Raw genomic sequence first — 24,288 nt, 5'->3', positions numbered from 1 at the left:
ATAAAGAAAGTAAGAAACATCCTTGTGTTCAAGGAGATCATAGTCTTTATGGGGACCCTTGTCATGAATAATTATAATGTAATGAGCTTAATTTTAGACATATGAGGAAATGAAGCAGGAAATGTTGGAGAGTTACTCACTGACAGCCAGAGAAGGCTTTCCTAAGAAGGTGGCACTGGAGCTGGGCCTGGTAGGACAATTAGTGAATTGTCATCCTAAGGGGGAAAGGACCTATATGTCAGAGGAAATTAGATGCATTCTGAGAACTAGAGTCTTCTTCTACAGTAGAGAATAAGTAAGGGGCTGTGGGAAAAGATGAAAGAAGTGCTTGAGTAGAAATTATAATGAACCTTTTCTATCATGCTGAGGCATTGAGGAGCTGGCTGAGTAAAAGACCAGAAATACAGTTTTCAAATATCTATTTTAGAAAAATTACAGGAAATATTGATTTATGCATTCTTGGAAAGACTTATAAAGAAAGAAAGGCGAAATTTCTTTAAGAGTAAGGTCTCGGTATTTCAGGTTAAATATAAATTCATTTCAATTCATGAAATATTTACTTTAAAGTCAGGTTATAATTTACTGTGGTGGTTAGTTTGTGCAATCTGTTGAATTAATGGGATTAAAATTTATCATATTGCACTCTCATTCCATGTACAATTTTTGCACTATCAATTCTAAGGACATTTACTATGGGGACCACCATATCTCATGGACAGAGGAGCCTGGCAAGCTACAGTCCACGGAGTCAGAAAAAGTTGGACATGACTGAGTACAACTGAGCGACTGAGCACAGCACATATAACTTAACAATGGCTTGTGGAGACAGTGAAAGCAGAAGGACTCCATGCTAGCCCATTCCTATATTGTTTGTCTCTACTTTGCTATAGCGGTAGGTTTATTTTGAGGGAAAGAAAGGATTTCAGATTACAGAAAAACCTATATTATATCTTGATATCTTAAGTGTATTTAGAAGAGTAACAGTATATTTCTTTCCCATGAGTAGTATACCAAAGAGCAAACACTCTAAAGGTTATGTGTGTGTGTGTGTGTGTGTGTGTGTGTTATGGTTTTGTATGTCTACTAGTTACTAACCTGTGTATGCTACACACTGATGGGTCAGTTCAGAGATGCCAAGCAGTGTTTGAAATATTTCTCATCATAACTCTGCAAATTGGAAAATAGGTGTCAAGCATGGATAACTATAGGACTTTTAGTTGCTTATGAAAGAGGCCCCTTAGATGTATATGCAATTAATAACAGATACATCAGAAGCTCTGAGATTTTGTCACCTAATTTTTTTAAAAATTTTTAAAAAGCAAGACACTTTGGGCTTTTAAAGTTCTAATCATTATATACTTTGGCACTCATAAGTAGATTATGTCTTTGTATCTAGTATTTAAGCACTATTTTGTTAATAAGAAAAAAATGTCCTCAAGTTTCGAACAAAAATTTTCAATAATGTGTAGTAAAAACTTCACTGATTTTATGGAGTCATATGAGCAATTTACTGAATCTGAGAAGTTTAGGCAAAAGAATATGTTTACGAAAGCAGACTGTCATCTGGATAGATTCTTCAGTAAGGAAGAAATGACACAATAGTATGACTTTTAAGAACATATTAAATTGTTTGATACAGTTTTTAGCAGTGATTAGTACCTGATTGTTGAAAAAAACTGTGGAAGAGACCACTGAGAACAATTAGGCTGAGTTCAATCTAGGTCGAATTCACCAGGAAGGAGACTTTGAGATGGAGTTTGGCATATAACTAAATTAAGAGTGCTCTCAGAAGCAAAGGCTGTGGAAAGGAAGCAAAATAGGGCAGAAGGAGAGGTCAGGCTGTGATGAATTCTTAACATAGGCCTCTGTGGACTCCCCAGGGAACTGCAATACTGGGATAGTCCTTCAAAATCATCCCAAGTTGGTGACTAGGCACAGCCTTTATAGCTCTCTGTTAACCAGACATCAGAAGCAGGTTGCTCCTGGAAGGGGATGTGGCCTTGGGACAAGTAAGTTTCTTCAGCTGACACAGTTCCCAAAGAGGGCTGACAGGTGAAGACTGTCTACCAGCAACCCTTCAAATAGCTAGGGGAATAAATTTTTCAGATATGAAAGGTATATTAAAGTGTTAACTGCAGATGGGATTAGAGTTTTCCTTGGAGTGTGTGGTAAACGATAAGAGGAATGGATGTAGTTATTGGTAAGAGAGTTATTAAATGATGAATCATTATGTCTAAGCTGAATATGTAAAAAGTGAAGATAGAAAGGAGTTGATAGATTGAATAAAATCAGATAGATAAAAGAATTAGTTTATAGAAAAGATGGCGGAGGAATAGGACGGGAAGATCACTTTCTCCCTCACAAATTCCTCAAAAGAACATTTCAACGCAGAGCAAACTCCACAAAACAACTTCTGTAGGCTGGCAGAGGACATCAGGCAACCAGAAAAGCAGACCATTGTCTTCAAAAACAGGTAGGAAAAAATATAAAAGACGAAAAAAGGAGACAAAAGAGGTGGGGAGGGAGCTCCGTCCTGGGAAGGGAAGCCCGTCCCGGGAAGGGAATTTTAAGAAGAGAGGTTTCCAAACACCAGGAAACACTCTCCCTGCCGAGTCTGTGGCGAGCCTTGGAAACACAGAGGGCAACGTAACAGGAAGGAAAAATAGATAAATAATTAAAACCAACAGATTACAAGCCCAACAGTAACTCCCCCAGAGGAAAAGCAGCACAGACGCCTGCATCCGCCATTGGGAAGTGGGGGCACGGCAGGGACGCGTGGGAGGCGCGGGCTGCAGTGCTTTGCAAGAATCGGGCAGGAAATGCCCCACGCACAACCAGAACGATCTAACTTGGGCTAGCAAACCAGACTGTGGGATAGCTACCATGCGAAAAGCTCGAACATAAGACACTGCCAGGACCGAGCACAGAACAAAGGACGGAACGGAAAAAGCCGTCTGCAGACCATCCCCCGCCGGGGACAGGCAGCCAGAGCCGTAAGGACTGGAAAGGGGCAATTGCAGACCCGGAGAGACTTTACTTACCTAACTGCAAGCAGGCTCCTTTGCTAAGACTTCTGGGGGTGCTGGACAGTCACAGTCTGCCTCACGGGTTGCGCCAGCAGTCCACCCAGAGAGCTGAGCGGCAGCGGTGGAAAAGGTGACAAGCCGCGGCAATCGCGCTCGCCAAACTCCTGAGCTACTCGGACCTGGGAAGGGCACAAAGCGCAGTCCCAGCCGCATTTGTGCCTCTGAGGGCTGCCTGAGCGCCGAACCTGAGCGGCTTGGACCGGGGAAGTGCACGCAGCCTAGGGCCGGCCCCAGACGGTTCCCGGCTGAGCATCGTAGAGCCGGAGCAGTTTGTGCGCCGCGAGAAAGGACAGGTCAAGCGGGGCAGAGATACTGTGTGCACACGACAGTGCTATTTGTTTGCAGCATCCCCCCTCCCCACAGCGCGACTGAACTAGTGAGCCTAAAAAACCAGCAAACAGAAGAAGTTAAACAGAGGGAACCACTTTGGAAGTGAGCCCACACGGCCCATAACATCAGAGAAGGGCCAGATATATTTTTAATATTTTTAAAATCATTCCTTTTTTTTTTTTTTTGCTTTTTGCTTTTTTGTTTTTTTTTTTCCTTTTTTTTTCTAGCTTTTTTTAAATTGTTAAGTCTTCTATTTCTCCTCTAATTTTTATTTCTATAACCTATTATTACTATTTTTAAAAAAAACTTTTTTTTTTTTTTAAGGCAAACACCATATATACTCTTTGGATGGTTGTTGGTGTTTTTTTGTTTTTTGTTTTTTTTAATAATTCTTTTTTTTTTCTTTCTTCCTTTTTCCTTCTGCTTTTCTTTAATATTGTATCTTTGAAAATCCAACCTCTACTCTAGATTTTTAATCTTTGCTCTTAGGTTTTTGTTGTCAATTTTGTACATTTAAAAACCCAAACTTCACTACCCAAGTTTACCTGAGAGCGAGATTACTGGCTTGACCACTCTCTCCTCCTCTGGACTCTCCTTTTTCTCCACCAGGTGGCCTCTGTCTCTTTTCTCCCCCATCTCTTCTCTATCCAACTCTGTGAATCTCTGTGTGTTCCAGACGGTAGAGAACACCTAAGGAACTGGTTACTGGCAGGATTTGTCTCTCTCCTACTCATTCCTCTCTCTTATCCTCCTGGTCACCTCTATCTACTTCCTCCCTCTCCTCTTCCCCGTATAACTCTGTAAATACCTCTGAGCGGTCCAGACTATAGAGCGCACATAAGGAAGTGACTACTAGCTAGCTTGCTCTCTTCTCTTTTGATCTCACCGCATCTCATTCCAGTTACCTCTAACTACCCCCTCCATCTTCTCTTCTCCTTGTAACTCAGTGAACCTCTCTGAGTGTCCCTCAAGGTGGAGAAACTTTTCATCTTTAACCTAGATGTTTTATCATCGGTGCTGTATAGATGGAGAAGTCTAGAGGCTACTGTGAAAATAAAACTGAAAACCAGAAGCAGGAAGCTTAAATCCAAAGCCTGAAAACATTAGAGAACTCTTGAATTCAGGGAACATTAAGCAATAGGAGCTCATCAAATGCCTTCATACCTACACTGAAACCACGCTCCACCCAAGGGCCAACAAGTTCCAAAACAAGACATACCACGCAAATTCTCCAGCAACACAGGAACACTCCCCTGAGCTTCAATATACAGGCAGCTCAAAATTATCCCCAAACCTTTGATGTCTCATAACCCATTACTGGTCACTCCACTGCACTCCAGAGAGAAGAAACCCAGCTCCACCCACCAAAACTCCAACACAAGCCTCCCTAACCAGGAAACCTTGACAAGCCACTGATAGAACTCCACCCAAAGTGAGGAAGCTCCATAATAAAGAGAACTCCACAAATTACCAGAATATAAAAAGGCCACCCCAAACGCAGCAATATAACCAAGATGAAGAGACAGAGGAATACTCAGCAGGCAAAGGAACAGGAGAGTTGCCCACCAAACCAAACAAAAGAGGAAGAAGTAGGGAATCTACCGGAGAAGGAATTCCGAATATTGATAGTGAAAATGATCCAAAATCTTGAAATCAAAATGGAAACACAGATAAATAGCCTAGAGACAAGGATTGAGAAGATGCAAGAAAGGTTTAACAAGGACCTAGAAGAAATAAAAAAGAGTCAAAATATAATGAATAATGCAATAAATGAGATCAGAAACACTCTGGAGGCAACAAATAGTAGAATAACGGAGGCAGAAGATAGGATTAGTGAAATAAAAGATAGAATGGTAGAAATAAATGAATCAGAGAGGAAACAAGAAAAACGAATTAAAAGAAATGAGGACAATCTCAGAGACTTCCAGGACAATATGAAACGCTCCAACATTCGAATTATAGGAGTCCCAGAAGAAGAAGACAGAAAGATCATGAGAAAATCCTTGAGGAGATAATAGTTGAAAACTTCCCTAAAATGGGGAAGGAAATAATCACCCAAGTCCAAGAAACACAGAGAGTTCCAAATAGGATAAACCCAAGGCGAAACACCCCAAGACACATATTAATCAAATTAACAAAGATCAAACACAAAGAACAAATATTAAAAGCAGCAAGGGAAAAACAACAAATAACACACAAGGGGATTCCCATAAGGATAACAGCTGATCTTTCAATAGAAACTCTTTAGGCCAGGAGGGAATGGCAAGACATACTTAAAGTGATGAAAGACAATAACCTACAGCCCAGATTACTGTACCCAGCAAGGATCTCATTCAAATACGAAGGAGAAATCAAAAGCTTTACAGACAAGCAAAAGCTGAGAGAATTCAGCACCACCAAACCAGCTCTCCAACAAACTCTAAAGGATATCCTCTAGACAGGAAACACGAAAAGGGTGTATAAACCTGAACCCAAAACAATAAAGTAAATGGTAACAGGATCATACTTATCAATAATTACCTTAAACGTAAATGGGTTGAATGCCCCAACCAAAAGACAAAGACTGGCCGAATGGATACAAAAACAAGACCCCTCTATATGCTGCTTACAAGAGACCCACCTCAAAACAAGGGACACATACAGACTGAAAGTGAAGGGCTGGAAAAAGATATACTACGCAAATAGAGACCAAAAGAAAGCAGGAGTGGCAATACTCATATCCGATAAAATAGACTTTAAAACAAAGGCTGTGACAAGAGACAAAGAAGGCCACTACATAATGATCAAAGGAACAATCCAAGAAGAAGATATAACAATTATAAATATATATGCACCCAATATAGGAGCACCGCAATATGTAAGACAAATGCTAACAAGTATGAAAGGGGAAATCAACAATAACACAATAATAGTGGGAGACTTTAATACCCCACTCACACCTATGGACAGATCAACTAAACAGAAAATTAACAAAGAAACGCAAACTTTAAATGATACATTAGATCAGTTAGACCTAATTGATATCTATAGGACATTTCACCCCCAAACAATGAATTTCACCTTTTTTTCAAGTGCTCATGGAACCTTCTCCAGGATAGATCACATCCTGGGCCATAAATCTAAACTTGATAAATTCAAAAAAATCGAAATCATTCCAAGCATCTTTTCTGACCATAATGCATTAAGATTAGATCTCAATTACAGGAGAAAAACTATTAAAAATTCCAACATATGGAGGATGAACAACACACTTCTGAATAACCAACAAATCACAGAAGAAATCAAAAAAGAAATCAAAATATGCATAGAAACTAATGAAAATGAAAACACAACAACCCAAAACCTGTGGGACACTATAAAAGCAGTGCTAAGAGGAAAGTTCATAGCAATACAGGCATACCTCAAGAAACAAGAAAAAAGTCAAATAAATAACCTAACTCTACACCTAAAGCAACTAGAAAAGGAAGAGTTGGAGAACCCCAGAGTTAGTAGAAGGAAAGAAATCTTAAAAATTAGGGCAGAAATAAATGCAAAAGAAACAAAAGAGACCATAGCAAAAATCAACAAAGCCAAAAGCTGGTTCTTTGAAAGGATAAAATTGACAAACCATTAGCCAGACTCATCAAGAAGCAAAGAGAGAAAAATCAAATCAATAAAATTAGAAATGAAAATGGAGAGATCACAACAGACAACACAGAAATACAAAGGATCATAAGAGACTACTATCAGCTGTTGTATGCCAATAAAATGGACAACGTGGAAGAAATGGACAAATTCTTAGAAAAGTACAATTTTCCAAAACTGAACCAGGAAGAAATAGAAAATCTTAACAGACCCATCACAAGCACGGAAATTGAAACTGTAATCAGAAATCTTCCAGCAAACAAAAGCCCAGGTCCAGACGGCTTCACAGCTGAATTCTACCAAAAATTTCGAGAAGAGCTAACACCTATCCTCCTCAAACTCTTCCAGAAAATTGCAGAGGAAGGTAAACTTCCAAACTCATTCTGTGAGGCCACCATCACCCTAATACCAAAACCTGACAAAGATGTCACAAAAAAAAGAACACTACAGGCCAATATCACTGATGAACATAGATGCAAAAATCCTCAACAAAATTCTAGCAATCAGAATCCAACAACACATTAAAAAGATCATACACCATGACCAAGTGGGCTTTATCCCAGGGATGCAAGGATTCTTCAATATCCGCAAATCAATCAATGTAATTCACCACATTAACAAATTGAAAAATAAAAACCATATGATTATCTCAATAGATGCAGAGAAGGCCTTTGACAAAATTCAACATCCATTTATGATAAAAACTCTACAGAAAGCAGGAATAGAAGGAACATACCTCAACATAATAAAAGCTATCTATGACAAACCCACAGCAAACATTATCCTCAATGGTGAAAAATTGAAAGCATTTCCCCTAAAGTCAGGAACAAGACAAGGGTGTCCACTTTCACCACTACTATTCAACATAGTTCTGGAAGTTTTGGCCACAGCAATCAGAGCAGAAAAAGAAATGAATCCAAATTGGAAAAGAAGAAGTAAAACTCTCACTGTTTGCAGATGACATGATCCTCTACATGGAAAACCCTAAAGACTCCACCAGAAAATTACTAGAGCTAATCAATGAATATAGTAAAGTTGCAGGATATAAAATCAACACACAGAAATCCCTTGCATTTCTATACACGAATAATGAGAAAGTAGAAAAAGAAATTAAGGAAACAATTCCATTCACCATTGCAACGAAAAGAATAAAATACTTAGGAATATATCTACCTAAAGAAACTAAAGACCTATATATAGAAAACTATAAAACACTGGTGAAAGAAATCAAAGAGGACACTAATAGATGGAGAAATATACCATCTTCATGGATCGGAAGAATCAATATAGTGAAAATGAGTATACTACCCAAAGCAATTTACAAATTCAGTGCAATCCCTATCAAGCTACCAGCCACATTTTTCACAGAACTAGAACAAATAATTTCAAGATTTGTATGGAAATACAAAAAACCTCGAATAGCCAAAGCAATCTTGAGAAAGAAGAATGGAACTGGAGGAATCAACTTGCCTGACTTCAGGCTCTACTACAAAGCCACAGTCATCAAGACAGTATGGTACTGGCACAAAGACAGACATATAGATCAATGGAACAAAATAGAAAGCCCAGAGATAAATCCACACACATATGGACACCTTATCTTTGACAAAGGAGGCAAGAATATACAATGGAGGAAAGACAATCTCTTTAACAAGTGGTGCTGGGAAAACTGGTCAACCACTTGTAAAAGAATGAAACTAGATCACTTTCTAACACCACACACAAAAATAAACTCAAAATGGATTAAAGATCTAAATGTAAGATCAGAAACTATAACACTCCTAGAGGAGAACATAGGCAAAACACTCTCAGACATAAATCACAGCAGGATCCTCTATGACCCACCTCCCAGAATTCTGGAAATAAAAGCAAAAATAAAGAAATGGGACCTAATTAAAATTAAAAGCTTCTGCACAACAAAGGAAAATATAAGCAAGGTGAAAAGACAGCCTTCTGAATGGGAGAAAATAATAGCAAATGAAGCAACTGACAAACAACTAATCTCAAAACTATACAAGCAACTTCTGCAGCTTAATTCCAGAAAAATAAACGACCCAATCAAAAAATGGGCCAAAGAACTAAATAGACATTTCTCCAAAGAAGACATACGGATGGCTAACAAACACATGAAAAGATGCTCAACTTCACTCATTATTAGAGAAATGCAAATCAAGACCACAATGAGGTACCACTTCACACCAGTCAGAATGGCTGCGATCCAAAAATCTGCAAGCAATAAATGCTGAAGAGGGTGTGGAGAAAAGGGAACCCGCCTACACTGTTGGTGGGAATGCAAACTAGTACAGCCACTAAGGAGAACAGTGTAGAGATTCCTTAAAAAATTGCAAATAGAACTACCTTATGACCCAGCAATCCCACGGCTGGGCATACACACCGAGGAAACCAGAATTGAGACACTTGTACCCCAATGTTCATCGCAGCACTGTTTATAATAGCCAGGACATGGAAACAACCTAGATGTCCATCAGCAGATGAATGGATAAGCAAGCTGTGGTACATATACACAATGGAGTATTACTCAGCCGTAAAAAAGAATTCATTTGAATCAGTTCTGATGAGATGGATGAAACTGGAGCCGATTATACAGAGTGAAGTAAGCCAGAAAGAAAAACACCAATACAGTATACTAACACATATATATGGAATTTAGGAAGATGGCAATGACGACCCTGTATGCAAGACAGGGAAAGAGACACAGATGTGTATAATGGACCTTTGGACTCAGAGGGAGAGGGAGAGGGTGGGATGATTTGGGAGAATGACATTCTAACATGTATACTATCATGTAAGAATTGAATCGCCAGTCTATGTCTGACGCAGGATGCAGCATGCTTGGGGCTGGCGCATGGGGATGACCCAGAGAGATGTTATGGGGAGGGAGGTGGGAGGGGGGTTCATGTTTGGGAACGCATGTAAGAATTAAAGATATTAAAATTTAAAAAATAAAAAGCTAAAAAAAAAGAATTAGTTTATAGCAATGGGGTTTAACAATAGGTTTAGTTTGAGTGAGGGAAATGGGAGAGTGAAAATGATGGGCTATCTGTCTATGGAATGGGTTCTTTGAGATTACGATACCCAAATGAAGCACTGCTGTTCAAATGAGGTGCCTAGTTTAGCTTCAGATACAAGAATAAGAAAGGAGTTAAATCAAAGGTCACATGAGAATGGGATTTCCGTGGCAGTCTGGTGGTTAAGGCTGCTTTCCAGTGCATGAGCATGAGTTCAGTCTCTGGTAGGGGAGCTAAGATCACATATGCCTTGCAATCAAAGCCAAAACAAAACATAAAATAGAAGTAATATTGAAATGGATTAATAAAGACTTTAAAATGGTCCACATCAAAAAAAAAAAAAAAAGGAAATCACATGAGTAGAAATCAGAACACTATTAGGCTTAGATGATTGCTTAAGCATCTACAAGAAATCTGAAGGTCCCAAGGTAATGGCAGGTTTGGGGTGGAAAGCAAGAAATGGGAAACATGTGCTTTGGCTTTGAGGCATAAAAGAGAGTAAACTGAATTTCAATAAATGATAGATATGAGTCAGTGTAGACCATAGCAGAGTTGTTTTTACATATTACATTTAGCAGAGTCATTCATATTTCACATGAATGTGAAAGAATCCTGGAATTTAGCCCTGTGATAATGAAAGAATAAATCTCATTTTCACCTCCAGCTACCATGATGCCTTCATGTGGGGTTTTAGCAAGTTCATTTTTAAACTTCTCTTAATGATGATTCAGTGCCTGCTTAGAAGGGATTCTGGGCTGACAGGACATTGCTAGGGTGTGACATGGTCAGCTTGGTGTAAACACCAGTTTTAAGTGAGCAGAAGGATACAGGAGGTGAATACAAGCCACTACTGAGAGCAAAATCAGAAAAGAAAGTATTTGTCATCAAGACCAAAAGGAAAGATTAAAACCCAAAATGGTGCTCAAAGCCAATAGACCCTAGAAAATAAAAATCTGTGTGAGAATTGAAGCACAAATATATTCACAAAACCAAAGAATCCATGAGTTGTCCAACATGAGATAAAATATTTTATTTCTTTAATTTTTTTTACCCTTTTCATTTGCTTACAATTCAGTCCATGAAAGTCAGCCTTGGGAGGGGACTCATCTTCTCTGGCCTCCCTCTGCCTCTCATTTTGCACACTCATCTCTGGGGTGTATCACCCCAGAGATCTATTTCATCCTGGTGGTAAAAGTCAAGGAATTGTTGGTACCATCCTGGAGGCTGGTGAAATTCTGTTAGCAACTGCCCCAACTCTTCACTTTCAGTTTTCATTTTCATGCATTGGAGAAGGAAATGGCAACCCACTCCAGTGTTCTTGCCTGGAGAATCCCAGGGACGGGGGAGCCTGGTGGGCTGCCATCTATGGGGTCGCACAGAGTCGGACACAACTGAAGCAACTTAGCAGCAGCAGCCCCAACTCCTCCTAAATTCTTGAGCTCTTCAGAGTAGGGAATCTGTAGGACAAATAACACTTCCTTCTACTAATGTCCTCACAAATTACAGCATAATTCTGATTATATAATTATTGTAATTATGCTAAAGATGCTCTCCCTGCCATGGTTGAGGAATGGGAACAAGAATGAGGGGGTGAGGAGACAGAGAATATTGTCCTACCACAGTCTATTCACGGGGCTACTTTTCATGGTTGAATTGAGACTGTGGACTCTTTGATGTCCTTGAAACCTTGGAGCTGTTGGGTTCTTAGAAGAGCTTCTCTGATGTATACAAGACCAAAGATCTTTACAGATTATAGTTGTTCAAACACCAAATGTCAGCTTGAAGTTGCTGGTCAATCAACATCAGCATGCATTTAGCACACAAATGTGGCCTCTTCTATGATAAGATTTTTAAAGTGACTGTAGCTTTGTAGTCTGTTCCCTTTATAGATGGAAGTGGTGTTTGACCATAGCTTCAAAGAAAACAATTTTAGAAATGCAATGTTGCTGATTTTTTTTAATAGAAAAATTCAATCTTTCACAAAGTCAGTTTTGTTTTCTCATCTTTTCATATGCCTTGCCATCTTTCATCTTAATACCTTACTTTGCCAACATCATCTCCATTCATTTTTCCACACACATCCTGTGTTCCATCCAGGCTAGCTTTTTATAGTTCCCCAAAGTCATAATGTTCTTTCTTACTTCTGCCTCATTGCATATTGTGTTTTTTGTTTGTTTGTTTAAAATGCTTCTCCCTCCTTAAATGCTTGATGGCACTCATTCTTTAAGGCTATGATGAAATATTTCTTCTTTTCTTCCTCTCCTTACACATAAATTTACTTCCTACCTTGGTCCCCTTATTCAGTTAGTGGCTCACTCTTCTGTGCTCCCACGGTAGCGTGAATGACACAGATTTTTAATTCTACATTTTTCCTTCTGCATTTTCCATTAAATAGGCAGCAACTTCAAAATGAGGTTGAGAGTCTGTTTACTATTGTAGCCCAAACATTTAACATGTTGACCTTGTTATAAATGTAAACCAAACACCTAACATATTAGTTCTCTATTGCTATATAGCAATTTATCCCAAAACATGTGGCTGAAAACAACAAATATTTATTACCTCACAGTTTTTGTGGGCTTGCCTGGTGGCTCAGTGGTAAAGAATCCATGTGCAATGCAGGAGACACAGGAGATGCGTTTGCTCCCTGGGTCAGAAAGAGCCCCTGGAGGAGGAAATGGCAACCCACACCAGTATTCTTGCCTGAAAAGTCCCATAGACAGAGGAGCCTGGCGGGCTGCAGTCTGCGGGGTTTCAAAGAGTCAGACATGACTGAGCATGCACACATGTACAGTTTTGTGGACCAGGAACCCAGGAGGGTCTTAGCTGGGTGGCTCTGGAGCAGGGTCTCTCTGAGGTCACAGTCAAGCTGTTGGTCAGAACTACAGTCATTGCAAGGCTTGACCGGGTGTGAAGGATCCACTTTCAAGTTGACTCATGCAGTTTTTGACAAGTTTCAGTTCCCAGTAGGCTGTTAAACTGAGGGCTTTAGTCCCTCACAGTGCCTTGTGGGCCTCCCCAAAGGCTGTTCACATCACAGTTACTTGCTTTTCTCAGTGCAAAAGAGTTGAGAAAGTATGAGATGGCAGAAGCCATTCTCTTTCTAACCTAATCCTGAAGCTGTTCTCCTAACCTAATCCTGAAGCGACATCTCATTACAGTTGACCCTTGAACAACATGGGTTTGAACTGCATGGGTCCATTTATACTCAGGTTCTTTTCAATAAATAAGTACTACATGACTACACCATCGGTAGCTGGTTGAATCTATAGAAATGGAACCTCAGATACAGAGGAACTGCTGACCATGAGGGCCAATTGGAAAGGTATACTAGGGTTTTACTCTACATTGCACTACACTGCTGCTGCTGCTGCTGCTGCTGCTAAGCCACTTCAGTCATGTCCGACTCTGTGTGACCCCATAGACGGCAGCCCACCAGGCTCCACAGTCCCTGGGATTCTCCAGGCAAGAACACTGGAGTGGGTTGCCGTTTCCTAATAGACGTCAGCATCCCTAACCTCAGCATTGTTCAAGGGTCAGTTATTCTATATTTATTTGTTAGAAGCTGGTCAACAAGTTCAATTTATAGTCTAGGGGTGAGAATGTAATAAAAACATGAATACCATAAGGCAGGGATCAGACAGGATGATCTTAAAATCTGCCTACCATGGTCAGCAGGCTCCTCTGCAAAGAGTTGGACATAACTTAGTGACTAAACAACAACAACAACCACATATTTTATCTGGTAAAATGCTTGATCAATACTAAAAACTAAATCTGGACCATTCCTGTTTTTGTTAATAAAGTTTTCTTGTAATGCAGCCACACTCATTTGCTTACGTATTGTCTATGGCTGCTTTTGTGCTGTAATAGCAGAGCTGAATAGTTGCAAAAGAGATGACCTAGCCTGCAGAGCTTAAAATGTTTACAATATGGACCTTTACAGAAAAGCTTTGCAAATTTCTGACTTAAAGCCAGTAATTGAAAATTATATTTCTTGAATTGTTACACTAATAATTATTAAATGCTTACTTGATAATTGCTTAGTTACTTAATTACTTGGTAATTCAAGACTTTCCACAATGATACCTCAAGCCACCTATCTACTTATAGTTATTATTATCAGGCATGTATATGATAGTAATAGCAATAATTACTTTAATTGAACATTTACTACGTGCCAGGCAAAAATACACACATACACGCACACATATTTTATTTATCCTTGCGAAAAAACCATGAGAAAGGCACTTTTTCAGATGATGAAACTGAGGTTGACTGTGGCAGGATTTCAGATTAGATTTTTTGATTCTAAAGCCCAAATTTGTTGTATGTATCTCCTCCATTTCTTAGCATTACCTCCATGAATATTCTATTCTATTCAAACTGACTCTTTCTAAATGTTCCTCTTTCCCATCTTTTTTATCAATACCTTTTACTCCTCCTACTTCCAACTCTGGAAATGTTTTTCACACTTATTTCTTTCTAAATTTTACTAATCTGTCAGAGAACTCCTTAATCATCACCTCTTCCATGAGACCTTTCCTGAATCCCCAGCCAAAGTAATATCAGGCCTATTTGCCAGCTACATAGCAACTAGCCCGGTCTCTGGTATACTTTAGCTGTTCAGTACCTTCTAGTGAATGACATTAAAATTGCACACTATAACATTACATATGAATTATTTGTATTCATAGAATACTTTTCTTGTAAAAGCCTCTGTAAACTAGGAAGTTTTTCCTTGTGCTTTTTACTATAGCAGAAACTGACAGTCATAATGCATAATCTAATGCATAGAAAGTAATGTGACTAGAAGGTGTCTCATTTCAATCTGAAATTGCAAATATATTCAGTAATTTTCTCTAAGCAATTTTTACACACCTCATTTCCTTTTCATCAGAAATGTTTTGTAGCTGCAGGTGTGAAATGCAGGTTGACCATGTGAGACCATCGTGGATTTAAGCTGTCATTTTGCAAAGTCCACTGGATGATTGGTGGATTTTTATAAATAATATAATAAAGGATATTTTAAGAATAAATCACTTTCCTAGGATTCTTATGTATGTTCTAGAATATACTTTTCATTTGGATTTCTCCAAAAGGACCATGAAATTATAAAAACCAGATCACCTTTCTCCATATAATTAAGGGCATTTATGATGGTTTCCCCTGACACACAAGTTTTATTTTATTCATTTTACTTCACTTAGTATTCTTAGAAGATTGCATTGAGCTAAGAGCTGTGGGGAGAATAGGGGAAATGTAAGTCATTGTGAAAATATAACCTAGTCTGGAAGAGATAATGAACAATGCAAGGTAGTATAAAATCAAATTATCAGTGTAATGGTACAGATCATGGATTCAGAAAATGGACACTCTTAGAGTCTTTTAAAAATAATTTAGTACTTGATTCTTCACTGTCTTGTACTATGTATTAAATTTCTTACAAGAAACATTCAAGAAGCTTTTGCTTTACAGTTTGCATGGACTACCCAACAGTTTTTTCTGGCTTTGAGGCAAAAGCACTTAACAGGGCCAGACCTTGCAGTGAATCATTCCTCAAGGGATCATCTCTTATTTCTGGAATTAAATTCTGTCCCTACCAATTTGTGTTAGTAGCTGAAAGATACTGGTCTCAAATTGTACCCCAGTACTCAGAGTCATTACTCTAGATATTTTATCTACAAAGTACTACTATTTATATCCTTGCTTTTGTCTCTAGATTTTCTTTCCTCCTCCATATTTTAGTTCAATTCTGATATTTGGTTTGATGGGGAAAAAGGAAACTCAAATTTATTAATTGCATACTATGTATCTGATTATGTGCTAGTTATTTCTCATTTGAATTCTCTCACACATAAGCCCCAGAATACAGTTATTAATTATCCTCATGTTTTAAAGAAAGACTAAAATCCAGAGCAATTAAATAAATTATCTAACATTGAACAGATAGGTTTTCCACAAACCCCGGCATCTGGTATTAGAATATGAGTTTGGATTCTTTTTTGAATTAATATTTACTGAAAGATAGAGTCATAATTAATGTTTAATTCATTCTAATAAAAAGTAAAAAGTAGCACAGAATTGAAGATGTGACGGACAGAACAGAATACTATGAATGAGAAATAGAGGCATAAAAACAGATTCATGAAGACTTCAAGCATTAGAGTTATCAGACAGATTAAAAAGCAAAACAACTTCCATTTCGAATAAATAAGAGTAAGCAAATGCTGGGGTATTGAAAATGCTAAATGATAATGTATTGTATTTGAAAAAGAACCAAATAGAAATTTTAGAACTGAAAAGTATAATTGAAAGTAAGTAAATGGTTTGATAGCAGACTAGACATAGCTGAAGGAAGAACCAATAAGCTGGAAAATGAATATTTATATATATGTAAAACTATCCAGAATGCAATACAGAGAGAAAACAATGAGGGTACAAAAGAGATAATAAATTATAATAAATAATAAGTCTAACATTATTTCACTGAAATCCAAAAGGAGAGAAGAGAGAAAATTGGATAGAGGCAAGATTTGAAGTGATACAGTAGGGAATGTGTGCTTTTCCAATAGTGTTTCCTATTTCTGCAGCTCAAAAGTCCATCTTTTTCAGTTCCTCAGGCCAAAAACCTTAGTCATGCTTGCCTTCTCTATTTCTCTCCTCCCCTATATCCAACATATCAAGAAATTCTATTAGTCTATCTTCAAAATATATCCAGAATCCAACCTTATCACCATCTCAAATGCTAATACTCTGATTTATCCTGAGTCACTGTTGTCAACTCATCTCCCTGCCTTCAGGTATTATACATATAGTACACACAAGTGTACTCCAAGATGTGTTTATGGTTGCTATTTTCTGTTTTTACTATCTCTGTCTTACTGTTTCCACGTTCTACTTTGTTTTTGTGGAGTTGGTTGACTCTATTTAGAAGCAGAGACTGCCCATAACTTGACTATGGCAGTAGTCTTCAGGCTGTGCCTCCTCCGTTCATACTTGCATACCTAGGGCATGCTAACCCTAGGAAAGGCAGAAAGGCAATGTGCCGTCAATCTAGAATTTCTTGTCATCGATTTACTGGAAATTTAACTTTGTGATTGTCTTTTCTGTAAAATGGGAATGGTAGTAATAGAAGCTATTTCAAAGAATTATTTGGAGGATTCAATGAGATTCAGTAAGTAAAAAAAATTTAACATGCTCCCTGCAAATAATAAATGCTCAATAACCATTAGCAATTATCGTCATTACTAGGCTGGTCTCTGCTTAAATATCTTCAGTATTTCCCATTGCCTATAGAATTAAGCATAAACAAAATAATAAAACCTACTTTTAGTTATCTAAACTTAGCTCCAACGTCTTCCTAACATAAAATATTAGCTTCATATATGCTCTTTCACTCTCTAAGCCCTTATGTTTTATGTTCTAGTCCTACCTTTCTTACCTGAAAACTGCAGCTTTCTACAACCATCTTCCTTCCCAGCCACAGCTGCATTTCTTCTCCCCCTGCTTTTTCATCGTGCTTCATTTACCTGTTATCAACTCTCAAGTTATATTGCATTATAAATTGTTTACATGTCTCATGGCACATTTGATTATATACCTCTCAAGGGCAGAGATTTTAAAAAAAATTACTAGACTTTATTTTTTAGAGCAGGTTTAAGTTTACAGAAAAATCAAGTGGAAAGTATAGAGATTCCTTTCATACTCCCTGCTGCCACCCAGGTGCAGCTTCCCACACTATCAGTATGCCCCTCCAGAGTGGGACGTTTATTTTCAGTCAGTGAACCTTGACACTGACACATCATTATCACACAAAGTCCATAGTTCACGTTAGGGTTCACTCTTGGAGCTGTACATTCTGTGGGTTTGGACAAATGTATAGAGACATATACCCACAGTTACAGTATAGTTCAGAATAGCTTCACAGCCCTGAGAATCTGTGTTCCACCTGTTCATCTTAATCCCTGACCAGAGATTCTTTTCGATTTATTCATAAAACATAATGCCAAATACATAATTGCTCCCAAATAAATGTTTTAGATGTATGATTGAATGAATGAAAGGAAAGGGATGAATTAGAGAGAATGAATGCATCTTGTCATTCTTGCTAACTGATGTTTTGCCTCCATTTCAGTGTTCACTCATACTACCTTAGCCTATTCAGAAGACTTCCCCCACAAACTACTGTCTTTCAGAACCTGGCTTATTCTTGAGATGCCCATTCAAACCCCACCTTATGTATTATACTAAATCAAGAGTGAACTCTGGACACATCTAAGACATTTTATGAATTCTCTATTTAATTTGGTGTATCACACTTGCATTTTTTATTTCATGAGCCTATGTCTGGATTCCCCAGTGAAAATAAATTATATTTTAAAGTAATGGGTAGTTTCATCCTCTTGCCTTCTGTGAGCAAGAAGTGCCTTCACAAGTTATTGCTTTTCACCTGGGATTGTTGACAATGGCTATGGAACAGAGAAACTTGCTGGTCTCTAAAGAATTCACAGTCTTAGTCATTTTTGGACCAGTTCAGCTGTCGAGTACAGAAAATTATTGGGGACTAATTAAAAATATAACAAGGAAGTAAATGTTTTGAAGATTTGAGCTTGCAACAGGTTCCATAAAAAGTTCTAGAGGATTTGCCAAAGTGCTGTTAAAATAATATAACTTCTATGTGCTAGCAGAAGTTATTTACAGAATCTTCTCCATCCTTTCCCCAGTATTTTAAGCATTCTAAAACTGCATCTTTGATGTTATTTTGTTTTGATATAAATTTAGGAGGAAAATGTTATACATATTGCTGATTTTCAAGTCATCAGTTTCTTCTTTCTGCTCCCACAATACTGAAGATAAGGGAAGATTACTTTGGATTTTTGAAATTTCATTCACTTAGCTTTGACCATCTAGGAAGATACATGTATCTGGGAGTGATAATTTTGTTTTTATCTACACTATAAAACTATTTTGCACAAATGTCAGTTTTTTATCCAAGTTAATTTACTGGGATGCTATTTTTTTTTTTTGCAATTTGAGGGATTTCTGGAAAAAGTGCTTTGGGAAGGCATGAATATTATAGAGAAAACTTGGGCCAGTCATATAAAAAGAGCATTTTTTTAAAGTTAAGGTGATGTTTTAGTCATCTGTATAGTGGCAATCTAAACATTTATGCTGGATGACCTATCATTATTAATTAAGTAATAATACTCTTTCTCCTTGGAGAACAGTGTGGAGATTCCTTAAAAAATTGCAAATAGAACTACCTTATGACCCAGCAATCCCACTGCTGGGCATACACACCGAGGAAACCAGAATTGAAAGAGACACATGTACCCCAATGTTCATCGCAGCACTGTTTATAATAGCCAGGACATGGAAACAACCTAGATGTCCATCAGCAGATGAATGGATAAGAAAGCTGTGGTACATATACACAATGGAGTATTACTCAGCGGTTAAAAAGAATTCATTTGAATCAGTTCTGATGAGATGGATGAAACTGGAGCCGATTATACAGAGTGAAGTAAGCCAGAAAGAAAAACACCAATACAGTATACTAACACATATATATGGAATTTAGGAAGATGGCAATGACGACCCTGTATGCAAGACAGGGAAAGAGACACAGATGTGTATAACGGACTTTTGGACTCAGAGGGAGAGGGAGAGGGTGGGATGATTTGGGAGAATGACATTCTAACATGTATACTATCATGTGAATTGAATCGCCAGTCTATGTCTGACGCGGGATGCAGCATGCTTGGGGCTGGTGCATGGGGATGACCCAGAAAGATGTTATGGGGAGGGAGGTGGGAGGGGGGTTCATGTTTGGGAATGCATGTAAGAATTAAAGTTTTTAAAATGTAAAAAATAACTAAAAATAAAAAAAAATAAATAAATAAAGAAAAAAATAAATAAAGAAAGAAAAAAAAAAAACAAATAACTGTACCCAGAATAACACAAAAATATTTATAGAAATAAAAATATACCTTAAACATAAAAAAAAAATACTCTTTCTCCTTGGAACAATACTACAGGGGGATATTTAACATTCTAAAAGAAAATAAAATATTCAATAAACAAATTATCTTTAAACTGCTGAGTGTATTTCACATTATGATCTTATAATTAATACCAGTTTTAAGTTGAAATATCAATTCATGTTCATTTAATTAATTTTAAGTCTTAGAAGGTAAACTGAGTGATTAGGTTCATGGTTGTTCTATTTTTATTCCCAGATAATGCCTCTGAGGTAGCAATTACTGCTCCAGGAACTAGTAACCATAGAAACAGCTCTACAGGCCCAACACCTGACTGCTCACCTCCATCTCCTGACACTGCCCTCAAAAATATTGTAAAAGTCATTCGACCCCAGGTAAGTGCTCATCATGACATCATGTGCAGTTTAATATATTCTGTTTTTGAATCAGTGCATGCACACCATCTATATTGAAATACCAGGACTATTTTATAATAAGTAAATGGACTTCCAGGTTAAAAGAATGGACTTGGAAGAGAATGTTTCCTTCCCTTGGAGATGATGATACACATTGAAATCTGTTAGCTTTTGGAAAGTTGAATTTGTATATTAACGAAAAATTGAATTTGTATATGCAAAAACAAGCTTAGAAAAATGGCTATTTCACATCATTTTTCTCAACATTTTAATAATTATGCTCAAACTATTGAGATGTTACATGTTCTCTGGTGTTTCCTTTTTCTTTTGTCTTCATTTCTTTGGACATGCCACAATGATTGTGATAAGTTCTTTATCCTCCAACCCCAGTTGTTTCTATATACATGTTTTTTCCAAATCTTTCTTCTTTATGGCTTCAAACTAATTTCGTCTGTATTTGATATCACACCTCTCATTGCTCCTTATTTTTCTCCAGTGTTCAATTTCCTCTAGCTAGTCTCTTTACCCTTTGTTCTTTTTTTCCATTTCTGTCACTTTTCTGTATGAGTGTCTTTCTCTTACCCCTTTTCTTTCAGTTGGATTTCCCAGTAGGCGGTTTGCAGGCAAGCTTTAGAAATATCATTGGGACAAGCTGTTCTGTGATATTTCATTGAAAATAGCACTTATAAAGCTGTTTGCATTATATTTTTGCCAACAGATGGACTCAGAACATGGAATTGGTGGTGTTCTCAACCTGGCTCATTCTGAATGGGCCTCATAAAATTCAAGAGAGAGGAACTTTGGATCCAATCAATGCCATTCACTATCTACTTAGATATATAGTATGAACAAATATTTTGAGCCACTTTGCAGAACAAATATGTCTTAAGATTGTTTTGACCTAAATGAACAATAATTTAACATCTTACCTTCTTTAACACAACTTATTTTGGATTTTTTCATTATATGTATCGTCCTCATCAGTAAAATGACACTTAAGCTTTGCATATCTGCTACAGCTTATAGAATACTTTCCTACAAATTATTTTGTTTAACCTTTATCAGTTCCAAGGGAATGTATATTTTAGTGTTATGGGTAAGGATATTGGCACTCCAAAGGGGCTAAGTTGTGCAACTGATTTGAAGTTTCTTGTACTTTCCTTGGTGTAATAATTGTCTCCTACAATCCTGTTCAGAGGGTAGAAAACTCCTCATTAGGATATATAATTTGCTACCTCTTTATGAGGATAAAACTTACAGGTTCATTTAGGCATAGGTAATATTTCACACAATGTCCTGATACGTGGAGCAGGAAAATGTCTTCAATAATTCCTCTTCGTTTTCAGGGAAATTTGATGTAGTTCATTTGTTTCAGGAAATAAGCCCCACAAAGCTTAGATTTAGTTGCTAAATGTCACATTTATTATCATTGGTTTTCTCACTAGGTTAAGGTGTTTCTGGTGCTATGGTGCAACTATTGCATTTCCAACATTTTAGACTATATATGTAGGAGATTGTCTTATATATATTAATAAAATTTATTGCTAAACATTTAATTTTATATCAGTGTAAATTCTCTAATGTAAATGCATTTGGTCATTCAGTGAACGAAAAAGATTCCTTTCTGTGTAATCTAATGCACTCTAAAGGATCTTACTCCATAAATCCTCCTTTATATATTCTATCTTATTTTAGTAAACTTTGAAGAAATCTAGGAGTAGTGTTAAAGCCAGAAATTCCACTTGACTCCACTCCTTGGTTCTGTCCATTTTTAAATGTGTATGAAGGTAACTGACTCTACTTTCCTTTATTAGATGTTGTAATGATGATTTAGGGAAGGAAAAATGAAGGGAAAAAATTATGAAACTAAGGATGATGGTGTTTCAATTAGAACCAATGCAGCCTGTGTGTAGGTATGTTGTGGAACAATAACAGCTATGGTATATAATTAAGAAAGAATATAACCTCACTTGGGCCACTCTTTCTTATACCTCAGAGACATTGGTGCAATAGTTATTTCTCCTTTTGAGTCCTGATCTCCTGGGGTTCTTCATTTATTATGGAGAGCAGGGAATAGAAAATTCAAGTGAAAGTAATTATGAAGGAGTATTGGAGTAGAACATGTGATTTCAAGAAATGGTTTGGAGACTAGAGGGTGTGAATAGCAGACAGCTAGATGGATAAAGCAGAGGACTCCCTGCTGTGCTCTGACAGGCACAGGTGTGTCAGGAATGGAACATTGACAAGAGCTACTGTTCCAAAGGAAAGATAATTATTGGTTAGCTTATATAAGAACCTATATTTTGATCATAGGCTTATTAACCCTCTAGGTGTTTGATAAAGTAGTGAAAGTGAAGTCGCTCAGTCGTGTCCCACTCTTTGCGACCCCATGGACTGTAACCTATCAGGCTCCTCTGTCCATGGGATTTTCTAGGCAATAGCCCTGGAGTGGATTGCCATTTCTTTCTCCAGTGGATCTTCCTGACCAAGGGATCGAACCCAGGTCTCCCGCATTGTAGATAGACGCTTTACCATCTGAGCCACCAGGGAAGTCCAGGTGTTTGATAATTCTCCTGGCTTTTCTGTCTGGAAATGCATGAATGCGATTTGATTGACTTATGGGTATTCAAATACTGTTTTCATTTATTAATTATAAATTAATAACATTATTGGAATGATCATTTCACTCTTAAAACTGGTGATGAGCCTTGAAAACGGAAGTATAAGTACAACTCTCAATCATTAATTTACATTTATTTGCCTGGGCATTAGTACATGTGTTTAGTCTTATTGTGAGAAGAGTGATCCAGAACAGAGGAGAGATAAAAACAGAACTGTTCATCTTATTCACTCACTACAAATAGATACTGATCAGATAGAGCAAGTTGGGCTACTTCTCCTTTGCCCCATGCATACCTTTTATCTAGTCTACTGTCATAACTCTATCTATAAATGGAAGATATCCATTATAACCAATGAATTCTTGCTTTCAATATGAGGTAGAGCTGATTATACATTGCATGTGTTTCTGACTGGTGTATTAATTGTGACAGATTTTGCAGTGCTTTATTGAGTTTGACTATTTGGCATATTTATTAACTCAGTAAGTCACAGCTGTTAATTCTGCATCCTGGATTTGATCTTTTTACCTTTGCTTCTTTGGACTCTTTCATGTCTTAAAATTCTTCAGATTGTGAAACTTTCTATTTTTGATTCAGAGAGTCTGAAATACTGGTGTGCTACTGGATTCTCTTTGTTTCTTTTCAATATATTGACCCACAAGCCTGAGGCTCTCTATTTAGATGAATTTGCAAGGCTGGGCTCAGTTACTCATACTTGAAAATAGAATTGTTTGTAAACTTGAAAAGATACCTGAAGTACTTGAAAAATATTTACATGTTAAAAAATTTAGGTAGGTCTATTGCAGGAGACCTGGTTTTGATCCCTGGGTTGGGAAAATCCCCTGGAGGAGGGCATTCCTCCAGTATTCTTGCCTAGAGAATCCCCATGGACAGCAGAGCCTGGTGGACAGTCCATGGGGTCGCAAAGAGTTGGACACAACTGAGCGACTGAGCACAGCACAGCATCGACATACCAGTTTTCTCTTTGCTTTATCTTTGTAATGCCTTTTTTTCCCCAAATGTTTTGCTGGTGAAGCATCTTTTTACCCTTAATAGAAAAATACAGTTTGACAGATTTTAACAACTGTGTATGTAGGTGTAACCACCACTCAAGGCAGGATGTAGAACATTGGTGTTTCCCTCAGAAAGTTGCCTCATGCCTGTTTCCAATCCGTGGCCCTTGTTCCTGCCTCAGTGTG

General features: G+C 37.6%; 1 protein-coding gene across 1 annotated transcript in view; it reads left to right on the top strand.

Annotated features, from left to right (window-relative positions):
- ANKS1B (ankyrin repeat and sterile alpha motif domain containing 1B) overlaps positions 1–24,288 on the top strand; it is a 1,178,069-nt gene that overhangs the window by 424,785 nt on the left and 728,996 nt on the right. Inside the window, exon 11 of the mRNA XM_069585128.1 lies at positions 20,311–20,447. Coding sequence (XP_069441229.1) covers positions 20,311–20,447 — 137 coding nt within the window. The remainder of the gene's footprint in view (positions 1–20,310; positions 20,448–24,288) is intronic.

This window comes from Ovis canadensis, chromosome 3 (genome assembly GCF_042477335.2).
Source record: "Ovis canadensis isolate MfBH-ARS-UI-01 breed Bighorn chromosome 3, ARS-UI_OviCan_v2, whole genome shotgun sequence".
Taxonomy (NCBI): Eukaryota; Metazoa; Chordata; class Mammalia; order Artiodactyla; family Bovidae; genus Ovis; species Ovis canadensis.
Note: the sequence above shows the minus strand (reverse complement) of the source record. Positions and strands in the feature narration are given on the sequence as shown.